We start from the raw sequence: 24043 nt of genomic DNA, 5'->3' as shown, positions 1-24043 counted from the left end.
TCTTAGCGCAAAAAAAAAAAATTATATTAATATGGAATAGTGTGATCAACAACGGCTTACTAATTAAATAATATTTGTTATACACATAAGGTAATTTTTTTATAACAAAGTAATTTTATAAAACACTTCCTTTGGGCGTACCCTTGCATTAAAGATATTCGGCGATATTAAAATTTTCAAGACCCGTAAATAAAAAGTTTTTTTTCATTATTATGTGTAATAATAATGGCCGATAAATTAATTATCTATAATCCAGATCATCTTAACCATCATCCAAACAAAATATTTTAAATATGTATTCATTATAACTTAATATATATTAAATTATCAAACGCCTTCTAGTTTTTACTAATCTGGTATGCAATAGTTTTTAATTTTTTCAGTAGTATGCATAAAAGTGAAAAATTTTAGGTAAATTTTATAAATATTCTTTCCGAGATCCTATTATAGCAAGTTAAAAAAAAAGTAAAGTACGTGGTTTACGTTACTCACGTCATATTCGGCTTAATAACATTCTATTATTATAACGTCCCGGGTAATAATATTTTTGATCTCGTCATTTATCGTTATAAAAATGTGTAACCTAAGATTTATATCGACGCCGCTTATTGGATAATAAAATATTGTAAATAATTACTTTTATTCATGTCTACTTTCGGACGAACGAAAGTTAAAATTCATTACACAATTATCCGATTTTAGATGACATTGAGTATATACTTTTTTCTTTCGAAGTTTCCTTTTTGTCCTTTTAATTCATTGTGCGAATATTCGAATATTTATTATAAATACATGCAAGAGTGCATAACTAAGAATCTAAGATACAAAATTCAGCTCATTATGAATTCTTCGCAAGCTAACAATAGCAATAATATTTACGAATCCAATATTACTACTACTGGATTTATTAATAATAATTACAATAATCTTCCACAAGCGACAACTACAACTGCGAATATTAACTGTGATCATTCTTGCAGCTGCAATATTGGATTTTCTGGAATGAACGACAATAACAATATTTTTTCTATGGGCACAAGCATTCCTTCTGATCAACATATCCCCAATAACACTCCAAGCAATAGTTTACCTAATAATAATAACAATCAGCAGCCAATTTTTAACGACGCTTCAAACGATAACGCTAACACTCAAAATTATCAGCGACAGTCCATGCCTAGTAACATTTCGACTCCGCAGTTCAACCCGCAATATAATAATCCAAATCCACCTCAGTCTAATGTTTATCAACAACAATCCATGCCTATCAACGGTTCGACTCCACAGGTCAACTCGCAATATAATAATTTTTATCAGCAACAATCCATGCCTAGCAACGGTTCGACTCCACAGTTCAACTCGCAATATAATAATCCAAATCCGCCTCAGTCTAACGTTTTTCCTCCGTCTAATTCTCTTGGTGCGATTATTATAAATTCCTCTCAGACAAATATTTATAATAACGCTTAATAAAGTTGAAAATTATATGTTGATATTAAATTATTATATTACTCAAATTTAAATATTTTTATTATCCTATAAAAATTTTATTCCATGTTTTATTAATGCACAGAAATTACGGATATAATTTTTTATGAATTACTTTATTCTTATTCTTATTTTTTTTTTGAAGATTGTAAATTTATATATAAAGGGTTTATCTTATTATTAAAATAAAATACTATTTTAAAATAATTTTGAATGCTCTAATATCAATATAGATAGTACGTTAACGCAGTAACAATATCAGTTTACATATTTTATTTGTTTACGAAAAGAAAAAAATTATGATCAAAAAAATTATTATTGCTATCCCAGATGTCTGTCATCATGTGCTCATGTGATCATGCATAACATTCGTGTTAACAGTGAGTTTCATGTGATTCGACTGCGAAATCATGTGCACGTTACGTCGTATATACTGTATAAATTTTAATTAAATAAAATAAATAATTTCGGATCAGTAAAAAATTTTCCATGTCCTTTTACCTCTAATATATCCATAAATGTCTCAATATTGATTATTCAATCAAACCTATTAAGGTGTATTCAAAGTAAATAAAATTTTTTGATCAAATAAAAAGATGATTTTACAATCGGAATTCGGAACCATAAAATAGTTTTCCGAGTCTACGCGTTCCCAAATTTGTGCTTTCGTATATTTTAATATTAAGCCTTTATCATTACAATAAAAATGTTAGGAGTATTTAACTAACAAAGTTTCCGTAATGGATTTTTTTTAAAAGGTTTGATTTATAATAAAAAGGCTAATTCTTTTTTGATTATATTGTATAGTCAAATCATCAGCCCATAAAAGTTTCTTTGTTGTTCGACTAAAATTGGGATCATTGCGGCGAAAGGATAAAAGATATTTTTGATAGATAAATTATTTTGTGAAACCTTTTTTTTTTTTGCGCATGATTATTTATAAATTCTTATAAAAATTTTTTTTCAAAATTTTAATTACATATGAAATATTGCTTTTTAAAAATTATTATAGTAGCTAAATAAATGATTTTACGAAACATAATTTCTTTCTGGTTCTGATGCATTTGTTGCATCAATAATAGTATCTGAATTTATATATACATTCATAATATATATATATATATTCTATGTCCATTTATGTCCATTTATGTACACGCTCAGCCACGCTTCTAAATGATGATAATGTGTGTGACAAATATGATAAACTTGACATTTTCTATACAAAAGTCGTTCTTTAAGTTTAATTGTATGACAAGGGAAAAAAAAAATTGCACCCCCGATCATAAAATGTTGTAAAATATAATTTTTAATTTCAAATGCTAATCTTAAATTAACCGGAAGGAATTGCGTTAATCTGGTACAATCCAGTTTTGAAGCTTGACTAGGAATTATGTAATTCTGTCCACCGGTTAATTTCCCCCGGTTAAATGTCTTAAGTGAATATCATAAATACAATATTAATTTTGTATTTAATTTATCCATGACAAAAGAAATATTATTTATAATAACAAATATGCAAGAACGTTCTAACAGCCACTGTTTCAGATTCAGAGATAAAAATGTCAAGCCCATGTGAAAGTAAAACATTTAAACCTCGAGCAGGTGATAAAACGTTGTTTCTTTGATGTGAAATACTGTAATAAATTTTCTTTATTCATGTTAGTAGATCAACTGACAGCCATTTCGCCAATAACGTGAAGATGACGTCATTGGTATAATGCACCCCGGTTTTGTGGGCGCGGCTTTATATGATCACGCGAAATTTATTTATACAGTTTACAGTAGAGATCGGCATCGAAACCGCGCCGACCTGCTCATATTTTGGCTAGTGAAACAATTACTAACTGCTAATGGAGTTATAATAACAAAGTATTGTAGGTCATGGTTCGATTACTGACTTATTCAATAATTTTTAATAAATAAATAAAAAAAAAAATTATGAGTTTTAAGCTGTTTTTATTAAAAATACCTCTTAATATACACACTACGATACAATAATTTATATAAATAGAAATTAATTGGATGACTAAATTGTGCATTAAATAAATGATTATCTAATCGTGGAGTCAAAATTTACCATAAAAGTTTTATTATCTTATTTAGAAGTGATTTTGAATATTCAGACGCCTGAAGCTCTACATAATATAATATTTCGTTTCATCAGGGACAAAAAATTTAATTATAAATATTTTTATAATAAAGCTATCATTTTATGCATACTTTTAGTTTATAGTCATCAATTATTCAATTATGCTAAATTACCTAACGATTTAAAACGATAGCATAATAATTCATTTTTTCGATATTAAATGCACAACTATAGCTAAATTGCATAGGATCAAATCTGACTTAAATTATAAATTATTTTATTTTAAGGGTATTACGAAGTACCCATGTATTAATTACGTTTAAATTTTTATAACTTGTGAATTTCCCCCGGTAATTTTCTTATTTTAGTTTATTTATAGTACAATATTGATCTACGAAAAAAAATATCCGTTCGTAAATTTTAATATATATATATATATAGTGATATTTTTTTTTAGGTTAAACATTTTATATATATTGGATTTAATAATAAAAAACCTGGTATTATCTCACCCCTAAATATTATTATTAAACTTAAGTTAAATAAATCAAAAAAAAATTGTTCTTTCAATATACGAAAAATTATATTTTAATCGCATGTCATATTATTTTCTGCATGGTGAAAATAGAGCGCGTGCCGGTAATTTTTGCTGTCAGATCGTGATTTTAGATGAATAATTCTATTAAACAAAAAAATTCTTGTCAATAATGAACTTATCATAAGCTGTCCATCATATTCATCTAAATTTAAAGATCGATAACCTAGCTTTATTGTATATGTTCTATGTAAGCACTGGACATTTGTCACGTATGTTATTGATCACTTTATAATAGTGATACACAAATTTTGGTCACTTTATAATTAGTGATATACAAAATTTTGATCACATTATTATAAAATAATAAATAAGATACGCGAAAAAGGTCTCAGTTTATTATCAGTCATGTTTATGATAACTGATTTACACTAGGATGCTACTCTATCATGTGGCCTTCGGCCATATGATATACATAGCAATCCTAGTGGTAAATCAGTTATCATCTACAACATGACCGATAACAATTACTTATTATTAAAATTTTATTTAAATGTCATCCAAGCTCCTCATTATACAAGTAAATTACTGCTTTTGAATTTTATAACTTCACATTCATCATCTATCATGAGTTATGAGTTATAAGACCATAATATTAATAACACTGAAAAAGATATCATTAACGATTATTATAAATAAAAAGAGAGAATTTTGTGTCTAATTTACTATTATTATTATATGGGCCGCTATGTTAAATGATGTTTTATATCAAATAAATGTAAATATTTTATTAGAAATTATATTAATATTAAATAGTAACTTACAGTAACAGTCCTGACATGTTGTGAATTAATCAAAAAAATGTTTCTTTCAATACATTGTATTTGTTACCTCATTAACGGTTAATATAATGCATATTTTGAAATATGGTTTTATTTGTTTTATTTGCAAAAATCACACTCGCATTCTATCATTAATTTAATTACTTATTGTAAAAACATTATAAAATATTTCTCATTTTTTAATACAGAAACTTGTAAATTGAGAAAAAATAAAATCTAAGATACTTATACATGCAAATAGAGAAAAAAAATTATAATTTTTTTTTTCTCAGTATCGGATTGCCGAAATCTATTATAAATAAATATAATTCATGGAGAGATATAAAAGTCTCAACATTTCAAGATTGTTAAACGGGTATGTATTATCTTGTAGGGTTCACTCGCTTTTAGTCGTCAATTATGCGTCTTCAGATTATCCAACAAATACATCTTTTTGTTATCTCATATTAATGACATCTAATTAGTAAAACAAATCTTCATTTAGTTATTAATAAGAAACATCATTTCCGTATATATGTTGAAAGATTCTCAACCACAAATTAATAAAGATTATTATAAATCCATATTAAATGAGTTAAATACTTAAAACTATGCTTTTCGTACCAATACAATTTCTTCATTACTAAGAATAATGCCCATCAGCATTATTGAATACCATTTCATCAAAGAAAAAAGATGATGATCTAAATAAATATATATATTTATATAAAGAAATTCAAAAAATAAATAAACAAGTTCTTCAAGCCTCACATGTATTAATGCATTAAATTAACTGACCACCTACTACTGAATATAAAGTAACACCATATTTAAATCTGCAGCGACACAATTAAATATCCATAGACTTGGTTTGTGAATGGTTTCAGAATTTCTGTCACCAATCGTCATCATCATTTCAAGATGCTAAATCTTCAACATTATTATTTCCAAGATGGCTTGCATTTTTGTCAAGTCACTTTTCTTAGCCGTCACCATCTCAAGGTACTTTACTTTGATCATCAACACATCAGGATACTAAGGAATCGAACTAATTCTTTCATCATCCGTTTCGTCTATATAAGACAATATTGATTAATCAATTAAAACAGATTCAAATGATTATGTTGCATTAGAAAGATATCTTATCATCTAAAAAAACAAAGTCTTCGTAGTGTAAAACATAAAATTAATATTAAAATAATACTATTTACTCGATACTGGCGGTTCTATTGGAAATTGATCACGTTGATGAACTCCACTACTTGCATCACCACAACCATCATATATAATATAATTTATTGCGCTTCGTGCTATATTCATTATTTCTGAATGAAGTAGTATGTTAGAAGATAATGCATTAATATGAACGATTAGATAGAAACTTACTATATAAAATTCATGAATTATGGTGGCAATTACAACGTATGCGTATTAAATAATTATAAGGTAAGATAGTTTTTTTTTACTATTACGACATTCAGTATGACATTACGGCATTACGGCATTATGCCATATATAGTTTTCAATCATGTCGACAGCACTTACAAAATATACTGCTTAATATCATGAGGTAAAAATTCTAACAAGGATCTACTGATTAATTTAATTAAAAATCAATTTACGAACTTCATTTTCGTAAAAAGAATTTTAAAAGTAAAGATTGGGCAGGGCGTAGACTTTTGTATTGGTAGCAAGCCTGTGTGTAACAGTACACTAACGAAAAATTTCGGTTCGGCAAAATTTTCCGTCGGTAACGGATTTCGGCTATACCAATTTTCGCCATGTGGAATTTTGTAATGACGGCAGAAGACATGGATCCGGATGATTACAAATGATTACGACCGGTTCACCAGCCAGAATCAATGGAACTAGTGGCAAAAATGGCTTCAGTGAAATGATCTTCGGCGAAATTTCTTCCGGTCGTAAGACGTTAACATACACAAAATTTTAGAATCTCATTGGAAAGTTGAATAAAACCTTTTTTCAATTTGGAGAATAATCCGTAAAAATTAAAATTTTCATGTGACCAGACTTGAATATTTTAGTTTCTTTAGTTATCTGGCATGAATCGTACGATAACCAAATGGTAAAAACCAGCATAATATCAATAAAAAAGTTAAAAAAAGTGAAATTTTTTTTAATGCAAAACTTAATCTATGTGACACAAATGTATGGTGCTGTTCTTATTAAAACCCGTCATTAAACATAATGTGCACATAACATATGGCGGATACTTGACGGGCCCTATAATTAACATCATACAGGAGTAACTCGCAATTAATTACAGCGAGAGCACGTATGTTTAATAAGGTCCTTTAGGACCTCGAAATATAAATAATTTCATAAAAGGTCAAAATTCTTGAAAATCTGGATAATGCCTGATGGAAAGCTATTGCCTTTTTTTGGATACTGCCCGAAATTATCATCTGAAAAAAATCCGGTAAAATATTTTTATAATAATATTTTTATATATATCGGGTCCCAGCCTTTTGACTAGGGCGGCTTTACCATAAATAACCTTGGAAGCGAGCTGAATCGATATGAATTATTAATCTCAAACGTCCGATTTATTTATAGACAATTAAATGTATTTCTCATATATATTTTACGCGTTTTTTTAGTAAATTTTACGATTATAACAAGACAAACAAATGATGATGATGATCATTTTTTTCCCATTAAAATAATTAAAATACGTTATTTCTTCGCTAAATCATTTATTTTTCTTTTTAGGATAATTTATGATGGGATTTCGATAGGGTTTCGTTTTTTTTTTGCTTTTTTTTGAAATTTATATTAACACTTTTCTTTTATGTGACGATCTTTATTTTTATTTGTGACACTTTTGTGACTTCATTTTCTGCTTTTTTTTTCATTTTTATGATTTTTTTTCGTCATTTTGTGGGGTTGTTTTTCTATTGTTATAATTTTTATGGTAGCTTTTTCATGATCGGATTTCTTTTATTATTTTATATGATCTTATTAAAGAATTTAATGATTTGGTTTAAATCCCATTTGGATGAAAATTCGAAATTATAAATATTCTCACTTTTTAAAACATAAATTTATCATTAAAATTGACCAATCAAATTTCAAGATATATCACGTGAATGATGCGTTAACGTCTAAATCAAACCGTAATAAATTTTATTTTATAAAAAAAAGGAATAAAAAAAAATTACAAATAAAAGGAAAATAATTTAAATTTTCATATACAGTCAACTCTGGATATAACGAACCTTCCGTTCCAGGAGGTTTAGTTCGGTATATAGTGAATTCGTTATATAATATACCGAACTAGTTTTCTTTATAGGTAATTTAGGACCCAGAAATATATATAAAAGGGTCAGGTTCGAGTTTGCGTATTTTGTACTAAAAAAATCATGAAAATCTTTCCTTTTTTAGATAATTTTTGATAATGCCGGTCAGAATTTTATTTCCTATTATAGTAGATGGCTAAAATTATCATAATTCCGGCTCTGAAAAAATGCGTACAGCTCATAGTAAAAAAATTTTTTCATCACCTGACCCCTATATACATATTTCTGGGTCCTGGTAATTTAGGCCAAATTTGTAATGCCGGCCAAAATTATAATTTCTTTTAACATAAATTTTCGAAAAAATTACTAGTAATTCTGGCCAGCACTATAAAATTGGCCTGGACTACTATATAGTCACATGACCGTTCGTTATAAAAAGTATAAAGTTATTATATAGCTGATATATAGGGGCTGGTTAAGTTTGGTTCGGATGCATTATATAGTGTTTTATTATAAAAGTTCGTTATATCCAGTGAAATTATTTATAAAAAATCGGTTCTGGAAATTATGATTCGGTATAGCGAGGTTTCGGTACAAACAAGTTCGTTATAACCAGAGTCGACTGTAATCAACAAAATTTTTTGAAATAGATGAAATATCAGAAAAATCAAAATTTCTCATTGAAGGTTCAATAAGTGCTGGAAGCAATATTAAATTAATAATTAGAAATAAGACCCATTTTAAAAATTTTTCAATCATAGTATTCTCATTTTTACTCTTATTACTAATAAATACAACTTCCCATAAGATAAATATTACACCATGAGTCATAAAGAAAAAGAAGTGTTCACCTGTCCAAGTATAAGCATTTGCAATTATAAGATATTCATGTAATGAAGCACTAATACCAAAAGCACTTAATACACCCATAATGTTTGCAATTTTCCTTGAAAATATTGAAACAAATAAATTTTTAACAGGTAAATAACCTAATTCTTTAAAACTTTCGTTAATCAATAATTGCCAACGAGTAGACCAAAAATCACGAGGACTTGATGAAATAAATGGTTCACTAAATAAATGTTTAGTGTTAAATAAGAATGTAATAATCCATTCTTTTATAGAAACATAAACAGAAGGGGTAAGGATACCAGATCAAATTAAAATGGAGTTGTGATCATTTTTCTCTGATGTGGAATGAAAAGATGATCGCGGCAATAATAGTAACAATATCATAATTTAATGAAAGCCATAAATACATTGTTCCAAGGAAATTCAAATATAATATCGTTGAAGAAATTGTAAAAGGAGGAATTCCATTAGTAAAAAATTCTATTAAACGAATTTGATAAGCTTTTTTTTTGGAATTTCTATTTTACAATCGGTGGAAATTAAAAGTGCAAAAATACAAAGATCAGAAATTAAATATTTTGTGATAATAATTAATAAACGATTGATTAATTTCTTGTTAATTTGTGGAGTTGTTGGTGATTTAATAATTGAAGGATTTTCTTTTTTCATCTGAATTTTTTGATACTGGAGGAATTATATAAGGATTAGGACACCAATTAAATAATGTCGAGATGTATGATTTAAATTCTTTCTTTTGATCCAAATTTTTTTGATCTAAATATGATGTTCTATTAAATTTTAAGAATAATAACATTTTTAATCCAAAAAATGTAGTAATAGCTACAAGATTACTTTGAAGTGAAGGAGGATAACCTTTTTCACGGTAAATTATTGGAATTAAAATAACTGAAAGTGTTAAAGATAATAATGTGTAAAAAGCAAAACGTTTCCTTGTTCGAATTGGTTCAAATGTAAGTGATATAAATAATAATAATGGAGTATAAAATACTGAAGAATAAACTGAATTAGATAATTTTGGTGGAAATTCTTTCCATGTTGATAAAGGTGAATTAACGATGAAATTTAATATATGAGCAATTGTTATTGACAATGGTATATAGACCAGATTTGATTTTGTAAAAATGTTTGATTGAGAATCAAATAACATTTTAGTAATTTTATTAATGTTATTTGTATGTGAAGAAAATGAAAGATATATGAGATTTTATATGTGAATTTATTTATCTATTTTAATGAATTTCTTGTTGGAAAAACCTTTATTCTATCGCTCTATATACTTTTTTTTTTACTTATTTTTCAGAGAATACTGTATGTCAAATATGGGATATTGGCGTTCCGCAGAAATCTCTTGGTACAATGTGTAAATAAATTTCTTTGATAGAGCATTATACGTTTACAAATAACGTACTATGATTCACTTGAAGAATCAAAGAATGAAAAAAAATTTCTATATGGAGAGTTTACTACGCAACGAATTTTTAATACAATAAATACAATAAGAATACGTCATATAATTAGAGCTTGCAAGCTGGCTCAAACTTTTCAAGCTAGGCCAAGCCAAGCCAGGATGGCTCACTTGATGATCGGAATGTCGATCATCAAGTGAGTCAAATCCGCCAAAACTCAATCCTAGTCAGCATTAAAATTCGGCCAAGATTAGCATCCGGCCAAAATTAGGCCAGACCAACACTCGAAATCCTGAAGGTACATTATCCTGACACCCTCCATAATACTGATTTTCTTTTATTAATAAATTAGGATTATGATCATTTACTTGGGCATCAAAATAAAGACTTAATAATGAAAAAAATCATACTATCTATAAAAAATCCGTTATTAATTTTTTTAGCTCTGAGATTTAGTAACCAATTTTTACTTAAGTAAAGTTTTGACACTCATTTTATGTATAGTACCTATAAAGGAGATCTCTTGGCTTATTCCTATGATATTTTTAGCAAATATAACTTAGAATGAGCCTTGCATAAATTTGATAATTCAAAACACAATCAAAAATTATGAAAAAATAAAAGGAAAAATATAATATAATTGAAATTTCCCAAATATGTATTTTATTTGGTAAAAAATTTGAGGAAAATGTGTAGTAACTCTTGAAATTAATATGTTCAAAAAAAAAATTTATATATTTAGAAGACTAAGGCGTGAAATAATAAAGGAATGAAAATATGTGTAAAAAAAAATAAAATTTTTGGAGACACAAAATTTACTGATCATCTAACTCCTAAAATATACATCATACAAACTTAATATTTTACACACGATCAAGGTTAGTCCCAAAAAATTTTAGTGGGTGTTATTATTTGATTTCAGAAATTATGAGGGGTGGGGTACTTATGACCACTACTGTAATTTGACGTGATAAGGACCATCCATATCGGTATTGGCGCTTGATCCCTCGATTGGAATCAAATCGAAAATCGCATAAAAAAATCGAATTATTGCAGCATGACTTTTGCAGATCATTGCCATTAGTTTCCTTCTAAACTTAACCATATGATTTTTTATAAAGTATTTATTTTCTTTATATGGATTTCTTTATAACGATTATAATTATTATTGAATTAATTAATGGTATTAATTTTCTTTATTTGATTTGCTTTATAATGAAAATAACCACTATTACACAAAATCATTGTGATACATTAGAATAGATTATGGTACTTCTGAATATTCATTAAAAAAGAGATGGAATTTTTCTTATATATACTCTTCATTAAAATTACAAGAAAATTGCCGCAAAATTGTATTTTGGCCGATAAAGAGTTATAGTAGAAAAATAATAAATAAAATAATAAATAAATAGAAGATATGTGACGACTTACTACGCCACAAATCATATTTTTCATGATTAGAATCGATTAATCGAAACTGAAAATCGAATCTCAGAATCGAATTTTGAGAAATGATTAATCGCGATTAGTCGATTCCAATCCCTACTCTGGGTATGTCTGGAAATTTACCGCATGGATTGAGCCAGTGATCGTGAACTTACGGTACATTTCGCCGAAGCCATTTCGCCGAAAATGATAGAAATGATAGCGATTATAACTTTTATAAAAATATTAATCGAGCAATGAAATTAAAATATTTTTTTTATTTATTTATTAAATTACATCAGGAACCTTAATAGATATTTGACCAATGTATAAAATTAAACTTAGACATTGAATAATATCTTCGATTCTTGATTGAGTACTTTAATATTTTCATTTTTTAGTTTATATTTTACATTCTTTTGCCACGTAACCTATTTTTGCAATAAAAATAAAAATCAAATAAACGTTTAAACAAAAAATTCTTTTTATTTTTAAGTGTCTTTTCTTCTATGAAATTATCACTTTAAAATTCAAGTAACTGATATTAATTGTTAAGCAATAAATAAATAACTTTATTTCCTGAAAACATTTATTCAGTAAAAAATGACTAATATATTATAAACAACAAGACAAATTTAATAAAAATTGGCCAATTCAAAAAAAATTTCTAGTAAAGATTTCTTCATGTATTTAGTATAAAAACAACAAAATAAAAAATGTAATAAATAATGTTTCGACAAATGTCCATTCGGCGAAGCATCCCTTCGGCGAAACATCCCTTCGGCGAAATATACCGTATCCGTTAAAGGTTAATATATATATATATATGTTAAAGGGTTAAAGTTAAAAATAACTGTTGTGCATATATACTTACTGCGCCTTGTTCATATCAAATCGAAAATCGATTCTCCACAAGTCACGTTTCCATGGGACAATATTCCGAATATACAGGCCCTTTTTAATAATAGGAGGAAAAGGGAAAGTCGTTCTCCAACTCAACTGTACAACATTTTATCAACTGAAATCTGCCTTACCCTGTAAAAAATCTGATCCGTGTTTTATCTTTCCATATTTTTTTCCGTGAATGTATCATTTTAATGGAATTTATAGCCTTAAATCATGGAAATTTTCATCTCGCTAACACGGATATCCGTGAATGTATCATTTTCACAGAATTTTTACGGAAGACACGGAGAAATAATGGAAATATTCGGATAAAAATTTTTTATAGGGTTAGCGCCAACATGTTAGCTAGTTTTTATCGACATCAAAAATCACCAAGAACAACTTCTGTGTAGACTGTAGAATGGGTTGAAAAGGAGGAAAATAAGAAATCAGTTAGTTAATATATATATATATTAGTTTTTCCAATAATAGCAATAGTAATAACAGTAGTAGTAGCGGTAACGTTAGCGGTAGTATCAGTGGAAGTAGTAGTGGGAAATAAAACTGATGCTGGGACTATCATTTATGGCCTAGGATCCGAGAACTTCCTCCCCCTTAGAGCGTTTATGACTCTTGTGCATCATTTATTTCAAACGCTATCTTCCTAGCCATTTCTTTTTATACCTCTTAGCCGGCCGGCCTTTTCTCAATTACTTTACAAAATATAATAAAGATTTTATTTTAAATTTTTTTAAACATGTGTATATGTATACCCGTTAGTTGCTTCTAGCAACGTTAAACTGTATTTTACCTGAAGGATATATGAATCTGCATATATTAATTTCCTCGTTTAGAAATAAAGTTTTGCAATTAGGACGATCGTTAAATAAAGATATTCATAATAAGGTTAAGAGTATGAAGATCCTTAATTTCGGGAAAACTTAAAACGAGATTGTGATTCCGAGATTTACACCTATTCAATTTAGTTAAAAAAAGCATAAAATCGGCACTCTTACTAATTTTCACAATCTCGAAACGTGAAAGCACTATTGTCCAAACATGTACATACGTGATCATATGCTTCATTTTTGATGTTCACTTTTTAAATTAAAAAGAAAAGATTGCTTTTTTACGATTAATTCGAGATACGTAATATCCTTATAGGAAGAATAAAGATATAAATGCAGTCAAATTTTTATCATTATCCACTTCATCATTCCATTAAAAAATCAACTTAAATACTTCTCTTGGCAAAAAATTGTCGTATTAAGAAACAGCATCATGAAATTCACAACCACGAAAGTCGCAATCACTATTTTCATGCTTTTGGCATACATTGCCATCGTATCTCAGGCTATTGGTATCAAAAATGGAGGAGGATACGTTCAGGAGTTCCAAGCTAAACATAAGAAACTTATGCACGATTTGAGAAAAACCGTTGACGAGTTGGACCATAGAATGGAGGTATTCAAAAAAAGAATGGAGTTTTATCATGAAGTTGGAGCCACCGTTTGAAGATATTTTATGTAATTTCTTTTATAATAATTTAATTTATCGTTTTACTTTTATTACATTCTTATAATAATATAAATGGTTCATTTTATTTTGACAGAAATCTTATAATTTTATAATTGCTTTTTTTCTTAATAATGATAATTTTTTTTATAATTATTTAATTTATCCATTCGTTTTATTATCGTTTTTTATTACATCCTTGCAATAAGTATTGTTTACAATTGCATTTTTTCTTAATATATTTCTTAGTATAATAGTTTTCATATGTTCGTTTATTGAATTAGTTTTTTTATTTTATTAATAAAGAAATGATATATATGACATAAATTTCGTGGGCCTGAGCATGTTTATAATGTTCTCGATTATATCGTGGTTCCTCCCTTTAAATGTCCACTTTTACTTATAATCGTTTTTTTTTTGCCAATGGCATTTTTTTACAATATATTATAGTTATCAATTACAAAAAAATACAATAAAGTTTCGTTCACATTGGGACTTGTGATTTATAACTCGTGCATATTTATAGACCCCGTGGTCGTTCGGGACCGGTCGTTCGAAGTACTGTAACGGGAAAATAAAAAATAAAGTTTACGTGTACGTATTATGTTAGTTAAGCCATTCTAATATATAAGAATTTGTTTAAACATTTTCATTAGCGATCCACCCAGTCTGGAAGCTTTTCTTGTACTATTTAAAGCTCATCCGGACTATATAGAAAAGTAAGTGCTCGTACAAATTGTTGTACCGTCAAGGATTACGGTACATTTCGCCGAAAATGATAATAGAAATGATAGAGATTATCACTTTTATAAAAACATTAATTGCGCAATGAAAATAAAAGTTTTTTTTATTTATTTACCTTAATAAGATATTAAATCATTTAATATTAATTTACTTTTTTCAGAAAGTTTATATGTTATTATTGTTTATTTATATTAAGATCATAGTTAAATAAAATTACACGGATTTATGATGAAATCCCGACAATCAGAATTAGCAATTGAAATATAATAATGACATAATATAGAAATTCAAAAAATGATTTATTAAAATCTTTAATCAGTATATTGAAAAAATAAAAAAATTATTATATCTTTATGGCGCAATAATTTAAATTTTTATTGAATTTAAAAACAAGATAAAAAAAAAAATCAATCAAAATAAATAAAATTTACAAAAATTTATGTTTTGCATTTTTACAATAAATCATTAATATTTGCGAAGTGATTCTTAATTTTTGCGATGTATTATTAAATATTAATTGCCGATTCGCCACTCAGCGATACAAAATGATCGGCAATCTATAATTAATCTCGTCGGACATTTTTATATTAAATACTATTGCTTCTGAATGGTGTTTGCACAAGTTTGAAAACGTTTTGTTGTAATATAAATGCCCTAAAAATACATTAAAAAAAGGTGTTACATTACTTAGGTATAGTTTTATAAAACTGGTAAAACTAAAACATTGCCAAAAAAAAAAAAAAATTTTTTATTTTCTTTTTTTCTAAAACATTATTTTGTTAATCTAAGCAAGAATATACCATATATTATATAATAGTACAAAAAAAACCTTGTAAAATTTGCAAAATTCGCGAATAATTGGTGTAAAGTTACCTAAAATATGAGCTGGAATGGTGACTTCCTCCAAAGTAAACTCTTTAAATTTTATAGCAAACGAAAAAAAATTTTTTTTTGACATATCCACGTTTTGCATTATTGATTGGTAAAGTATGGTTACATTAAGCATGACTTATGTAGGACAAAATCAGAGTCGATCGACGTCATTCATATAAGAACTGGTCTACTAATCAATTTTGTATCGTTGAGTGGCGGATTGGCAATTAATAAAAAAAAAAAATTTTAATTGAACTAATAATTATTTTCGTCTATAATTTTTATTTTTTCTATGTTAACTTAATATTTATTTAATGTAAATTTTTTGCGTGAAAATTTTTAATAAAAAGAATATGATAAATTGTACATAAATTTCAAATATGTTTGTTATATGTGATTTTATATTGGTGAAGATTGATCAACCTTGGGATCACCCCAAAATCCCGATAAATGCAAATCCCGATCGAATCAAAACCCTGATAGAATAAGCCCTGAGATTCGATCAGATTAATTTGAGATAACTTTAATTTTTTTAATGCAAATTAGGAATAGTTTAACTATTATAATATAATAACGTTAGTTAATTTGCATTAATATTAATAAAATTTGCAAACAATTTACATTTTGGTATTAATAAAATTTACAGATTATATTTTAATTATATTGAATAAATTAGCCCGTTACTGCGTTAAAATTATGGAAAATTTATATAATTTTTTTTTTTAAAAAAAAAATTTTGGGATTTTGACTGTCAAGATTTTTAACTCAGAATTTGTGACTATCGGAATTTTATTTCAACGGGATTTGGGTTTGACAGGATCTTGGTTGTAGACTGTCGATTTTATGGTTGTCAGGATTTTGTGGTAAACCCATGCGGTACTACTTTATTAATTTCCCTAAATTCTTTGTGGTAGAAAGCGTAAAAATGCATAGATTACGACATTATAAAACAATACAATTCATTATTCTTTGTAATCGTATGATTGTCTAAATTTTATTACTTAAATTATGTGTCATCTTTCTTTCTTTTCCTCATTTATATACATGTCGATAATTTTGGATGAGATCTTTGACCAATTACAAGTCATTGCATGAAACGTTCTTTTTTTAGTAATCATTCTTTGTTGTAGAGACCTGAACTATTCGAATTTCAGATCGTGTAACTTTCTTTAACGGAATAATTCATAAAGATTTTTTTTACTCGCTAATGATCAGCTAAAAAAGGTGAACTCTTTTTTTTCAAATGAAAGTTAACTGCATACTGTGTTCTGAAAGAAACTCAGATAAATGAAAATTTTATTCTGAAAATCTCAGACATGAGATCAATTTCCTAATAATTATTAGCTTGGTTTATAATCAATAGAATAATTTTTCATATTTTAATACAATTTTGGTGTAACAAAAAAAAAATATAGTAAAATTGGTTGTGAAAATTTAAGAACTTTTTTTTCGGTAACCCGAAAAATTTTTGTGGCAGGTTCGACCGAAATATAAAAAATTTTTTCATTACATTCCAAACCTCCAAATAATGCAATTTTTTGTGATTGTATGAAAATTATGAAACTCACCTCACTCACCATATATATATATATATATATACACCCTATGAAAAAGGAATTCCGGAATTTGTTTTTATTGTCCATATTATGTCTAGAATCTTTCACATTTCGGTACATTAACCGGACGTCCGGAACCTTCATATTTCGATACATTTTCTGGACGTTTTGGACACTTCCGGACATTTTAGACGTTTCTAGACATGCTCCGTCGGACACTCACGCTAAACATCTCTTTTGTAGGGAATGACTATTCTATAAAATAAAATTCTGGAAAAAAATTCCGATAAATGATCATTTTTCTAGTTTTTATTCCGAAGAAACTCAGACACGTGATCACTTTTCTGAAAAAAATTTTATGGGGCTAAATAAAAATATTGACAGTCCTACTATAAAATTGAAATATATAAAAAGAATATTAAATAAAATGTTTTTATCTTGTTTTTCAAATAAATTTGTATTAAATAACTTTGAAAGATTATTTGTTACTTCGATCGTTATTTATCAATAAGATACATCTCGTGAAATAGATATTCATGAGATCGTCATAATAAACGTTCATTCCGGCATGAATGGAGCGAACGTCAATAAGTTTCATATGGCCATAATTGTAAGTGTGAGAGTAATAATGAATGGAATTAATGATATTACATACCGTAAACAATTATCTTTGACAAACTTTTGATGAAATACAATTAAACCTTAAAACTCTAATAAATGGTAAGTTTTTCGATGAATATTTATGAGGAAAGTTGTCTTACTAAATTTTATATATTTTTCACAAAAATATGTAGGCTTAAAAAATAATCTTAAAATATAAAAACCGTTTGTAACATCTATAGAAACAAATTAAAATCAACATATTCACCGTACATAATGGTAATTTTTAACTATTGTGCAAAAAAAGGTGATGATAAACATTTTATTCATGCTGACAATGCTGTCTAACGAAAACATCATTTTTGTGTACATAACAGGTTTAAACGAAAAATTTAAAACTTAAAACTAGCTGGGATTTGGCTATTAATATGATAAGATAATGATTCTATAAATTACTTATTAGTCATCATTTCTAACCTTATTTTATTAGTTAATGCAAAAAGAAACTTGTGAAAAATCAATCATTAATTTATAAAATAATATTTATCAAAAATAATAAGGTTTTCATTTATTTTTCATGCAATTAATTTTTATTATCGCAGTTTTCAGAATTCTGTGTACGTTGTGATGATTGAGTGATTATGATTGCAGGACGATTACAGGACGATTACAGGACAACATTGTCCGATTTTTGTCCGGTAATTGTCCTGTAATCTAATAATTTTTTTATTAGATGATCTATAGGGGGTAGCACAATTTTGAAAAGTGCGATAATGCTTTTGTGCTGATTGAAATTTCTAGATTCTTCTGATGAAGTACTAATCGTAGTTTTTTCTTATTTCCTTGATTTATTCTAAGAATATTATTGTATGCGCTATAACTGTTAAATAAGGAAAAGAATCTTTTTTAAGATTAATACAATTTATCTTAAATAATTTTTTTTTTTAATTGTAAATTCTTCGATTCTTTCTTAGATGATGCTAATAATCTAAAGATTGATTAACAATTATTATTTGCAATATGTTGTTGAAAAACATTAAAGGGTGTAAAATAATTATTTAAAGAATGTTTCCGAATTTTCTTTATGTTCTTTAAAAAATCTTCTTGTTGATGTTCATTAAGATGATTCGATGACGTAATTTTGTTCAACATACAAATAATGTAACCATACGCTCGCTATACGAGACTAATTCTCAAATAAATTTATAAATTTTCTTATCATCAAATACATAAAAAATATGTAAATTATTTGGTTGAACATAAACAATTTTATAACTTAAACGATGTCAAATGAAATTTTTTTAACAAGCAAATAATATAAATAATATGATAAATTTGAAAATACGTATATGCCTTATAAAAAAAGATGAAAATTCTGTCATAATAATAATTTCCTGAGGCTGAGTTCTAGCGCGCTTGTAGACGCGCCCAGCAGGTTTAGTAATAGATGATGAAATTTTGAGATGAATGTATTTGATTTACAGTCATCGGATGAGCATTACGAGAGTTTTGACGACGGATTATGTTTATGTTGCAAAATTAAAAACTTGATTGATCGAAACGACATCAGCGATTTAATTAATCGAGTATAATAATTGGATGCGGAATAATCTTATATTTATTAATTAATAACTAAAGGGTTAACACAGATAAATGAATGAATGAATTTAATTAGCCAGTGATATAAACATGTAAAACAAAAAAAAATAAATAAAGTGCTTCTTTTTTCGACTTCAGTATTTTCTTTCTGTCAATGGAAAATAAATGGAATAAAATGATTTTAGTAGGTTTATTTTGATTTCTAATAAAAACATTTAATGCCGTTTTGTTTATTTTTGGCGGGAAATACTAGTATGTACACATTTTTGCATTAATAAAAAAAAATTTTTAATCACTTTTAAAATTTGAAGAGAGCCACTTGTAACCTAAACGAATCTTATGACCTACTTGTGTACTACTTCCAGTGATGTACATTTGTACTAATAGTATAAAAATTTGGTTGTAAGCTTCAATCCAAATGGTTTATTAGAAAATTGTGCTTCCAATCTTTCCAATGGTGCTTCCAATATTCTAAGAGCACATCACTGCTTGTGTACTTTTAATAAGTTTTACAAGGTAAAACATATGCATAAGCGCCCATAGGAAGTAGATCGTCAGAAAATTTTTTTAATAAATGCATATTCTATGAAACTTTATTTTAACAATCATTAACTGAACATCCTATTATTGTAAAATAGTTATGAGTACCATGAATTTTTTTAGGAGAAAATTTTTAAGAAAATCTGATTCACGAAACATTATATGTTTCTTAGAGAATATTTAGGCCATGCTATGAAAAGATAGTTTTAAGAATATGAAAAAAAAAATGAAGATAAAAAATAAAAAAGTACAAGGATGATTTGCACAACCTAACCCATGTGATATTAGATCTGATTGTCGGAGTAACACTAGTGCCAAACGGCATCATTTTTGTGTACATATTAGGTTAATTTGATTAAAATCTTTGCTAAAATGGGACTTAACAAGATTCTTGGTAGTAAAAATGGAAATTTTCAATACTGCCAGTGTGAATAAAAACTTGTTTAAAAATTAATTTGGTTTCGTATAAAATAATGTGATTTATTTATTATATTTATTATAAAATGATTTTGTGTGTGGACCTTTATTGATAAATTTTATCTAATTTTTTTTTAAATGATAATAATTAAATATTATAGAGTACATATATTTGAAATTTTAAAAAAAAATTTAAATATATTAGTAAAATAAATGATCATCAATAAATTCAGGTTTTTAGCCGTCGTTATGAAATGTTCATTTATAATTACTTTTTTAATACAAGGCTTAAAAAGCCTGTTAAAGAAATAGTAGATTTGTATTTCAGATGGATTTATTGTCCGCCTTCTTCCAAAAATCGTTGCATTATCCGTTCCATGAAACTAAAAAATTTTTTCATTAGTACAGTTGACCTTCGATGTGACGAACCCACGATATAACGAATTTTTTACGCGCATTGCCATCAAAAAATCCTTGTAAGATTAGAGGTACAATACAACAACTTCGTTATATCGAGAGTATGAATACATAATTGATTATTCTTATCTTACTTTTTTGCTTTCCAAATTTATTATTTTAGTTAAAAAATGATTCCGTTAAAAAATTGGTCCGCTGGTGAATTATTTGTAATTTGTTGAAGAGGAAGGTTTTCGATTCTTCTCAATGTTTCTTCATTATTAAACGGTATATTGGGTTGAGTACGTCTTCCATATATTTCTTCATTATTAAACGGTATATTTGGTTGAAAACGTCTTCTATATATCCTATTTGAAATTCTTTGTCTTCTGGGTCTTCGTATTCTCATTGTAATAACTATATATAGGAAAAACAAAGATATGGGACCTATTTATATTTCAAATGTTTATAACAAGCGAAATTGGACCTTTATTTGATTAAAATTTTTTAAAAAAAAATGAAAAAGATTTCTTTTTCATTGAAATGTTTCTTCTAGAAAAAAGATATATATATATATACACATATTAAAATAATTTTCTTTGTTCATTAATTTTTTTTTTCTTTGTTCATTGAAATTTTTTTTTAGGAAAAAGATAACTATACTTGGTCATATAATATAATAGTCATTATTCATTATTGAACTATAAAGCTATAAAGCGTAAATTTTTTTAAATTTGCTTTTTTTGTCGCGTTGAAAGTACTGTACGTGAACAATCATGTTTTAATAATCTTTAATTTGGTAATAAAGGATTATATTGTACTCATAAATTTTTTAAATAAATGTAATTAGTTATAAATAAACTCATTTATATAATCCCCAAATTTTTTTTTTTATTTCAACGCCACGGTGCAAAAGTAATCCTATAAAACCGTACGCCAAACCTCCAAAAATGACAGTGTCACCTTACTGAATAAATAATTTAAAAATTACATTAATTCTTTATATTATCCGGTATCATGTGATTTTTATAATTAAAGGGTTATATATAATTTTTTTTTTTTTTTTGATAAGGGTTATATATAATTCGTGTATCAGCCAAAAATCGTATTTCAAATATTTCAAATCACGTGATACCGGATAGAATAACTTGTTATAATGGGATCATTTGATCTCCGGATCAACCAATCATGTATAACAGTTATTCGCCGAATAACTATTAATTCAAGACGAAATTACAGGTAAAAAATACAGATTATTTTATTAATATATGTCTACTACTTTTTTTTGATCAGTTAGTACAAAGTCAAGTTATTGAAAATTTTTTGGTGGGTAGTTTTTTTTTTATCGGAAAGCATGTGTCTAAGTTTCAATGTTTATTATAGAAATATTAAACGTAATAAAATTCGTTGTTTATATGATTCAAAAAAAAATTAAAAAAAAACTCAAAAAAAGAAAAAACTATTTAAAAAAAATTTCACAAAAAAAAAAGTTGCCCACCGAAAAATGGTAGCCGGATTTGCCTTTTACACGTACCGGTTACATGTGATCACTTTATTGTAGTAGAATTGTAGAATTAACCGATTTATCGTTATTATTATTTTTTACAAATATTTATTTTTTATAGTTATAGTTTTGAATAATATACTGCGATGTGCAATATTTTAACTTTATATTCTTTATACTTCTAATATAATTATTCCCAATACATTGTATTATTAAAACCCATCCAGGCACTATAATATCTTTTCATTTTCTCTAATTACTTAAAATTTGAACGAACATTTTTTTAACCATAAATATCGTTTTAGATTATTAAGAGACTCTTCTTTTAAATATGAGTTTATAAAATATTATAGTGAAGAAAAAGAAAAAAAAATAATTATCTAATATATATATATATATATCTGATATATAAAATCATATGTAACCGGCATGTGTAACCGGCAAGTAAATCCGACTACCATTTTTCGGTGGCGAAGTTAATTTGCTGGCGATTAATCACGTAATCGAAAAATTAGCTAGTTTTAATCTACTAAGTTAGATAAATTTTTTTGTGTTCACCTCAGTGAGGATGGGGGATGCTGCCAGATGGTTCAAAAGTTCCTGCAAGATATATCTTGGTGCCCGAATGAGGCCTGTATGGGATATAAAGGTGTCGGCGACGCACCTACCACCGTATAGTGGTCTATCAATTTGTATGGAGTTTTGAATACATTTCGGTCGACTCTAACCTTAGGCGTTGTAGACTGGAAGCATAGACGACCAATACAGTGCACCTACCGGATAGGTAGGGTAGGTTAGAGAGGATTTAGGGTGGTACCTGCCCTGTAAAAAAAGTCGATCTGTTTTTTATATTCCATTTTTTTCCGTAAAAGGCTCATATTTCCATCCTTATATCACGGAATTTATCGAATTATTTACATTTTCCGTGAATGGATCCGTGAAAGGCTCATTTTTACGGAGTTTTTACAGAAATAACGGATAAAATTTTTTATAGGGCTGTACGGTGCCACCCTAAATCTCGGACGGTTCCAAATTAGGGTCCAACTTTAGATTGTTAGTTTTACTGCTTTATTTCAGAGCAATTGCTACATGTCGTTGTATCTTCGTTTCTGTCGTTATGTTAAAAATAAAAAATAAAAAATAAATAAAAATAAAAATAAAAATATTTTTTCGTGTTCATTTGCAGATCACGATATTAACTAGTAGATACAGTAACATATCATAATACGATTAATTATTCAATCAAAGCCAATATCTTTATACTGTCTAAAATAAACCTAGGCTAACATTCTCATTAAAAATTGATCACATTACTTTTAATAAGATGATCGTAAAAGCTTTGTGGCGCCTCGACTACCTTTAATAATAGTTTAACGTTGGTGAAATCCACTAGCGACACCTGTATCTCCACTACGATCATTAGTTGAATTGATAAATGTTTAATTTATTATACTTCTTGCATTACTGATGTAACATTGAATAGAATAGTATATTAGCTAGAAGATAATGTAATT

At 27.1% G+C, this 24043-nt stretch overlaps 6 protein-coding genes across 6 annotated transcripts; 2 read left to right on the top strand and 4 right to left on the bottom strand.

Annotated features, from left to right (window-relative positions):
• Window positions 1–840: 840 nt before the first annotated feature.
• On the top strand, window positions 841–1470 carry OCT59_014867 (uncharacterized protein; the record flags this gene model as incomplete). Its single annotated transcript, XM_066150299.1, has 1 exon — window positions 841–1470. One exon carries the CDS (start codon window positions 841–843, stop codon window positions 1468–1470), a length of 630 nt encoding a protein of 209 aa, XP_066002478.1.
• A 7329-nt stretch (window positions 1471–8799) lies between these two features.
• On the bottom strand, window positions 8800–9123 carry OCT59_014866 (uncharacterized protein; the record flags this gene model as incomplete). The annotated part of the gene is made up of 1 exon (XM_066150298.1): window positions 8800–9123. One exon carries the CDS (start codon window positions 9121–9123, stop codon window positions 8800–8802), a length of 324 nt encoding a protein of 107 aa, XP_066002477.1.
• Window positions 9124–9685: 562 nt separating this feature from the next.
• On the bottom strand, window positions 9686–10213 carry OCT59_014865 (uncharacterized protein; the record flags this gene model as incomplete). The annotated part of the gene is made up of 1 exon (XM_025324317.2): window positions 9686–10213. The coding sequence occupies one exon, from the start codon at window positions 10211–10213 to the stop codon at window positions 9686–9688; it is 528 nt and encodes a 175-aa protein (XP_025186830.2).
• A 3853-nt stretch (window positions 10214–14066) lies between these two features.
• On the top strand, window positions 14067–14300 carry OCT59_014864 (uncharacterized protein; the record flags this gene model as incomplete). The annotated part of the gene is made up of 1 exon (XM_066150297.1): window positions 14067–14300. The coding sequence occupies one exon, from the start codon at window positions 14067–14069 to the stop codon at window positions 14298–14300; it is 234 nt and encodes a 77-aa protein (XP_066002476.1).
• Window positions 14301–15397: 1097 nt separating this feature from the next.
• On the bottom strand, window positions 15398–16017 carry OCT59_014863 (uncharacterized protein; the record flags this gene model as incomplete). Its single annotated transcript, XM_066150296.1, has 2 exons — window positions 15398–15698; window positions 15918–16017. The coding sequence occupies 2 exons, from the start codon at window positions 16015–16017 to the stop codon at window positions 15577–15579; spliced, it is 222 nt and encodes a 73-aa protein (XP_066002475.1). The 3' UTR covers window positions 15398–15576.
• A 5192-nt stretch (window positions 16018–21209) lies between these two features.
• On the bottom strand, window positions 21210–21434 carry OCT59_014862 (uncharacterized protein; the record flags this gene model as incomplete). Its single annotated transcript, XM_066150295.1, has 1 exon — window positions 21210–21434. One exon carries the CDS (start codon window positions 21432–21434, stop codon window positions 21210–21212), a length of 225 nt encoding a protein of 74 aa, XP_066002474.1.
• Between the last annotated feature and the right edge of the window lie 2609 nt (window positions 21435–24043).

Source organism: Rhizophagus irregularis, chromosome 22 (assembly GCF_026210795.1).
Source record: "Rhizophagus irregularis chromosome 22, complete sequence".
Classification (NCBI taxonomy): domain Eukaryota; kingdom Fungi; phylum Glomeromycota; class Glomeromycetes; order Glomerales; family Glomeraceae; genus Rhizophagus; species Rhizophagus irregularis.
This window is presented reverse-complemented; position numbering and strand designations above follow the sequence as displayed.